Here is a 7,745-nt window from a genome sequence, read left to right as displayed (position 1 = left end):
GTACAACTGAGTATTCGTTCGCAAGGGATTGTATGTCAAGCTCGTTACATACGCAAGAGATAATTTATTCGTGCATAAGAATTAGCGAAATCGTTAAACTGGTGTAGTTTTCGGCTAGGATCAAACTTTTCAGTCATACTGACACAGTCTGTTTCAAATGGTTAGGTTTAAACTTGACTGACATATACCAATCACAACATTATTTATGTAAACACTGATCTCAATAGCTTCCCCATAAAACTGAATACTACAATCGGTGATCGAAACAACAGCAGTGAGTAACAAGTCATTTGAAATCAATGACCTCAGCCATACAGCCTCTTTCTTCACCACGCGTGAGACTAGATCTGTCTGATCCGTTTAGTACATGAGGGCTTACACCACAGGAAATCACTTCCGGGTCGTGGGAGGTTAACATATTGCCTAACAAAATACACAGCTTGCACATAGCATGCATTTCTAATAGGAAACCCTGGTTCTCTTTGCTTGTTGTTTCACTTGAGGCTTCATTTGATCAGTTAAATAGGTTTGTCTTAAATTTATAGGGTTATTTCTTCCATAACGATGACTACAGTAGTACATGTCATCCGAATGATTCGCCTGACAAACTGACTTGAGTCAAAACAGTAAGGAAACAGCTATCATGACGGCATTTGCGTTGACTTTTCCTGAAGGTCAGGGTATGTATTTGATGGAATTATGAGTTAAAATTCTACAGGAATATCAGAATAACTATTGAAATTACAAAAGGGGTTAGTTTACTTTACTGTATATTAAATGTACTACAAACATGTCTGACTCCGTGTGTAACTTATTACACATACGTATGTGGAAATAACAGTAATATGTGGCTATCACATTTAGATTTCATTCATTATACAGAATACAGTTTGAAACAATATCACTTATATTGACCTTTTTCAGCCCAGTAACAGTGGAATTATTCTTTAACCATAAATGATACCAATGATGCACGGTAAATGTATATTTCTTTCTCTCTCTTATATCTTTCCGTCTGTTTAACTCCGTACACGCTCTTTGTTTCAGATATGGTAATGTTTCAACATTTTTACATTGTTGTGTTATTGCCCCATCTTCTGTTAGATGCATAGGATCTAAATTGTCCATGAAGTACTGTGAATTAGGTATGTATACAGAGGTATTGTCATCCTCTTTCATTTCTCCCTTATAGAAATAAGGAGAATTGCTTATCCAGTCAGTTTTGTTCCTGGCAACATCTGCAAAGCCGAAGTTGTTGTACTGCATAAACTTGTCTGTAACGTACACGGGACCTGTGGTTACCACTGGATGACCAGTTGCATCGGCCCATTGTAAATCTGATAAAAGCAGCTTAAAAAACGGATGTTTTGCACGGCAACTCATGATTGCGTTGTTCATAACAAAGGCCATATTGTGTAACAAATTACTGTGTTCAAACGGTTCAACTGAAACAATACAAGCGTATTTCATTGTAGTTAGGTTTAGGGGTCGCAGATTTTCCACGTCAAAATCTGCATAAAATCCGCCATATTCATACAGAACTGCATAACGAAGTAGGTCGGACCGCTTAACATTACTTCCAAAATCGTCATATACCTTAAGAAGATATGGATGGTGTTTTTGAAGTAGTCTACGACCAGATTTGTCTGTCCAAAATCGGTATTCCCATGTTGGATTGAGTTCTATGAAAGATTTTACAAGCTTTACATACATTTCTGGTATCATTTCGACTGCGTACATTTGATGGATAATGTGAGGAATGCTTGGTACTTGCTTGTCTGCTGTCGGAAATTCCTCCTCTTCTGCTGACTGGAACAGTGGATATACCGGATTAGACATCACTTGGTCTAAATTATTTGAACTATACGTGTCACGTAATGATTTTGTTTCATTGTTTTGATCAATCTTCTGTAATGAACTGTTAGACGTTTCGGTGTGTCTGTCGTTAGAATGGTCCTCTGCTGATTTTAACAGTGAGTTGTTTGGGCTTTCAAACAAGGAATTTTTCCTGTGATTTCGAATTAGAAATTTGTCATTCAATAACTTTGTTACATTCATGTTGTTACTTTTATACATGGAGTTGTCAGGAACTGTTAGATGTCTGCCTTTTAGATTGCCGTCATCAGTGGAATATTCTAGAACAAAAAAAAAGCTGTACTGTAATTTAAATTTTGGAATGGCGCAGTAATTACCAAGATGTTTGCCGTTCTTCAGTTCAAGTCTATAAAAGCTATCGTGAACTTTCGAAAACGATACAGGCTGTATTTATCAAGCATGGACACGTCATAGACTTCCGGGCTGCTTGCGACGCTTTTAATTCAAGGCATAACATACAGAACATATATTTTATCAACGCCTATAAAACATGACTCTTGCTAATTAAACATTAAAATAAACACACAATACATAAGTAAACACGCACTGAACGATTGATTTTTAAACATTGGGGTGATATAAATGTTGCAACTACTTCTTGATATAATCTATGTCAGTCATGTTATAAGCATATATAAATATAAGGTAATCTACATTTATGTATTCAAGAAATATAAACTACATGCTACACGGTAATCAACTAAATAGCCGTATATGTTTTATAATTGATGTAAACATTAACAAAGACATACGAACTGACTTTATGTTCCTTTCAATTACTCATTTATCTTATTTTAAGTCAGTGTAATTTATTAACAAAAGTTCACTGAAGCAGATTTCTTACTTGACTGAAGCAATTGTAAAAAGCAAATCTATACGTATTTGTGATAGTATAGATATAACGTTTAATGAATTTTTATAAACACTACCTATAGTAAGTTGGATTTTAAAGCGAACCGACACAGGAAGGTCATATATCGCCGAGTATTGAAAACGTAAATTGAAAAATCATATCTGAAATTGAGCAAAGTCCAAACAGTAAATTTAAATATGCGTAAGTATAAGCGTTGTTTGGCATGGTACACATTCGGGTTTATTTTCTTCGTTCAGAAGATGAGTCAAACGGCGAATAGCTCTGTTTTTTATGCCATTCACCTAAAGTAGGTTTAATATCTTGAAATTTAATGAACGTAGCATTGTTTCAAAACGATTGCTATTTAGATAAAATGTACTTATTTTTAAATTTCCAGTTGAACAAAATGATCAGTTGAGCTATGCTGCTTTCGAAATACTGCTTTGAAGACTCGTAATTAGAACTTGAGATTCAAGATACCAAACTAGTATAGAATTAATCATATGTTCTTGTGTTTTACAAAAATAACTAGTAAGGGCAGTAAGTCTATAATTACTGAGTTCGTGTTATCTTCCCAGGTTTTATTATTAGAATAAAAAATGTTTATGTCCAGGAATCTGGATAAATACCAGTTTTACATGTAACATTGTAAATTTCAAGGAGAAGACTGTTTAGCAGATTTAAGCTATGTTTTAGTGGTACGTGTATATATACTTGTATCATAGTTTACCTGCAGTGCCATTGTAACTGTTAACTTCTATCTGTAATATTCTTCAACTGAGCTATAAGCCGTACCATAACTAAGTTAGAGAACATGTCTGAAGTCCCGCCTACATATAGAATACTGTAGGGAAATGTTGAACTTTCTGAAACGGTTCTCTATTTCAGTTAGGGTACGCTTGTCACGTGAAAGTACCAACGCTTAAAATGGAATGTTAACTTGTCAATCAAAATTAGTAGCCGAATGCGTTGTTCATATTGGCAGACCATGATACAAAACAGAAAGCGTAGGGGCCACTCCAATAATGAGGTTATTTTGGTGAACCCTTACTCTTTCTGTTACATGGGTACTGTTACATTAAAAGCGAGTACTTATAGTTTCCTTGTAATTCTACCTATATAATGGCTATGAAGAATATGTGTTTGATCTTTTATGATGACATTTTATGTGTAATTGTGTACAGATGAAACCCAAATGAATAAATAAATATTAAAAGTTACACAAAGTATGACACACAGATTTCTATTGCTCACCTTTATCAAGCTGATCTGTAAAAATAAAATAAGCATTTCTTTCTATAGACATCCTGAGTTTGAACCAAGTGATAGAAATACTGTTAGTTACATAAAAATGTATAGAAAGCATGGCTAATTTACTAAATGTTATCATTACTACTTTGTTTAACAGAACAAAAGCACACAATACTACAAGCTGGTTTGTGACAGGAAGAGTTTGGTATATTAGGTTAAAAGCTATAATTTCCTCTACCCTTTTTACCCTTTTTAAAAGATGATTAAGCCCCGTAATATAAATATACTGCAAGTCAGAATGACTACTGGCCACTAATTTGCTAATTTGTCTGTTGGCTTAGTTATTTAGGTAAAATGTCTGCAAGGAAAGAAGCGAAATGTTTCCCTCGCGAATATTTCTCGTTTTAATGTCATAAATATAATCAAAGAATGATTGAGAAATACTTCTTATTGACATGATTTTCTCAAGTGTAAATCAAGTAAAACTACCACAAAATATATCAGATGGGAGAACAATCTAACTTACTACTTCAGCGTGCTTTCTAGAACAAACGTTTAATCACAGTGATTGTTCTACATGTGTGCGATTCTACTGATCACATATCGGCCTAAAGCTTTAGTCAGTTCTTATTTCTTTTGTTCAAATGACATATACTTGTAACTTGCCATCAGAACAATATCAATTCAGTGCCTCAAAAGAATTCTTTCAACAAATGTTATAGTGTACTGTAACTTATAACTAAATAAAGGGAGATAATTTATAATATTATAATTACATCGAGTAAGTAACTTCTTAAAATTGACCAAAACGTTATTATTTATGCAAAAATTAGAGAACTATAGAATATTTTAATTTTGGACAATAAAAACTTATATTTTGTTTTAACTGCAGAAATATATAAATATTAGAATCTTAAAAGTTTATCTGTAATAAAATGTATCATGCTAGTTCCATTCTATGCGTTTTATATAAAAATGACAAATATATATTTATTTATTTATTTATTTATTTATTTATTTATGTAGACCTTACGAAAAAGTTTAGCTCCGTGTTATTGAGAGGTCTCCTTAAAACTTAATTAATGTATGTAAAATATTTGTGTCCAAAGACAGAAAATTTACTAGTTCAGTTGGTGTACTGGTACAGTATGGCTTGGGAGTCAATAGTCATAACTACTGTCCGAGGTCCGAACTTGTTCTATTACATGACATTAGAAATAAAGTTTCATATTGTTCTTAAAAATTTAATTTAGCCAAGGAGAATTAAGTATTGAACTATTAAACGGTCAATAATTTATAAACAAAGTCATGTAATAATAAATTGTATTAACTTACTACAAAGCCAGCCATTGCTGGCTCATTGTATTTTATCCCGGGAGATTGCCAGACCGAGGTAATATAGATTCAGTGTTGGAAAAATACATTAAAATACAGTACCGAGTTTTTAGTTATACCTTTGTCCGCTGGAAAATTTATCTTGAAAACTGAGTAAATCCATGTTCCTGCAACAAGTGAGATTAAACATAGTTTGCAGATATTCAGCCTGACACGATATATTTTCACTAACATTTTGACTAGATCTATGCTTTGCTTACATTGACTACTTAACTTCGAAAAAAAGGCAGCTTAAAAAGAAGTAACTGCCGTATTGTTCAAGCCTTAGGACATTTCCTTTTATAACATATAAACAGTATGAATTACTATTTTCTCACATTAATTTATGTATATATCGATAAAAAAATAGGTAAACAAATTGTGGAACGCCGCAATTTCCTGATGTCGGGACCTTTCACGCTGTCATCTCAAAGTGAAATGTTATTTGTCAAAACATGGTCATGATTAAGTATTTCGTTAGATATTCTCTACCTGTCGTGTTTTATGTTGAAAAGCTTGACAAGATCATGTGATACCTTAGCAAGGTAACATAAATTATTTTAAAATAATACCACCCTCGCTGGAAACGATCACAAGATTCCAATAGCTTTTGTGCACGATTGTCAATAGACAAGATCGCACGGTGCCTTAACAAGATAACATTGCTTTTCAACAGAAAATTCCACTGTTAATATCACGCTTAATATGAAATGTCCCGACATAAGACCATTGTGGCGTTCCATAACAATAGTCATTTTTCATGTCAATGAAAATGAAAAAAGAAACCATCGTTGGTCGCTACACTACATAACATCAAATGAACTAGAGACGATGGCTATTGATTTCTGCCAGGTCGACTTTTCACGATACACCAATACAATAGCTCGACAAATATAGGGCGACAAGAACATGAATTGTTTTATCAATTAATGCACGTTATTCCTTTGCCTTTCTTTGTCTAAAAGTCTTGAATAAGCTTATCTTTGTTCCATACTTCTTGTTTTGTTTGTTTGTAAAAGAGGAAATTTATATTTTTGGGGATAAGGATATCGTGTAGTGACACTAAAACAACCAAACAATAAAATGCTACATAAAATGTGAAACTGGAATACTAAAAATACGTAATGTAAAAATTAAATGTAACTAAAATTATACAGTTTGAACATTAACTTTGAATTATTCAGATAACAAAATATACGTTTACAAAAGAAAACATGTCACAACAAAGACATGAAACTGACTCCATAAAATGATCTTGATTGTACAAACGATACACCCTTTACTTTAATGGTGTCTTGCAATAATATTTGTAACGTAAAACTCTTCTAAACCTATAATGTCCCTATAATAGTCTGCCGGTGTTACATTAGTGCCTGGGCGGTGCCATACTGTGTTGATTTTTCCTGTTTGTCTTGTTTTGTGTGTGTGTCTTGCACGTACGTGTTTGCATTTCTGTGTTTGCGCTTCTGTGGTTTGCTTTGCAGGATGACTGTGTTTTTGAGTGTGGCTTTCCCTGTTGAATATTCATCCATTGTTTACTTCCCCCAACACCCAAACACCTTTATTTACCCCTAAATTATAAAGTGTTTTATATATTCTGGTCCTTTGGCATCATGGAGTCCATTCAGCATATATGTAATAGAGTTCCGCTTAAGCCGGTATTAGGGGCGTGAGAGGTATTGCGCACATTTCATTACCTCTCGTGAACAGACTCAATCAATAAAATCTGAAAAGTAGATCCCTCAGAAGCATCGAGAACGAGGCAAACAATGAAAACTGCAGACTCGGGTTGATTGAGTCTGCTCATGAGCAGTAATGGAAAATACATAACTGCCCACGCCCCCTACCACCGGCTTAAGCCGTATTCAATCTTCAAATCTAAATGAGTTGAAATCAGTGATCCCGAAGGACCAGGAAATATAATGCTTCCGAAGGACCCTTCCACAGATATTATTATCTAATGCCACTAAAGTTTCTTTTTGTTGCGGACTTACTTTGCGACGCATGGCTCTATGACTGTGTTTTGGGTGCTCTTCTACCTTAACCTTTTATTGTTGTAACTGCTTTCAAAAGAGAGAACCTGTATTTTCTTCCTACTGTGAGTTATAAAAGTTCTATTGCATTTCGGTTACTGTTTTGTGAAACATTTTTAACGAACGATGTGCCAAAAGTAGAATATCTGACCATATCCCATGATAGTAAAATTCAGTACGTTTACAGTATTTGCTAATATACTAATTAAACTTTCGCCTACAGGAGCCTTAGGCTACAAATATATTTGTGTGATATTCATTTTAAACACCTGCAGCGTAAACAAAGTTGAAATTAATCAACGTACAAGTTAAACTAAAGAGGATTTAAACGCAACCTGTTCGCCGCATTTTTTGGTCAA

The 7,745-nt window shown here is 33.9% G+C and overlaps 1 protein-coding gene across 1 annotated transcript; it reads right to left on the bottom strand.

Annotated features, from left to right (window-relative positions):
• Positions 1-747: 747 nt before the first annotated feature.
• Positions 748-5,574, bottom strand: LOC128553213 (uncharacterized). Its single transcript, XM_053534365.1, has 2 exons — positions 5,434-5,574; positions 748-2,135 (listed from the first exon to the last, which is right to left on the bottom strand). Exons 1-2 carry the CDS (start codon positions 5,546-5,548, stop codon positions 868-870), a joined length of 1,383 nt encoding a protein of 460 aa, XP_053390340.1. The 5' UTR covers positions 5,549-5,574; the 3' UTR covers positions 748-867.
• Positions 5,575-7,745: the final 2,171 nt, after the last annotated feature.

Source organism: Mercenaria mercenaria, chromosome 1 (assembly GCF_021730395.1).
Source record: "Mercenaria mercenaria strain notata chromosome 1, MADL_Memer_1, whole genome shotgun sequence".
NCBI classification, from domain to species: domain Eukaryota; kingdom Metazoa; phylum Mollusca; class Bivalvia; order Venerida; family Veneridae; genus Mercenaria; species Mercenaria mercenaria.
The sequence above is the reverse complement of the archived record's forward strand: the minus strand, read 5'-3'. Positions and strand labels throughout refer to the sequence as shown.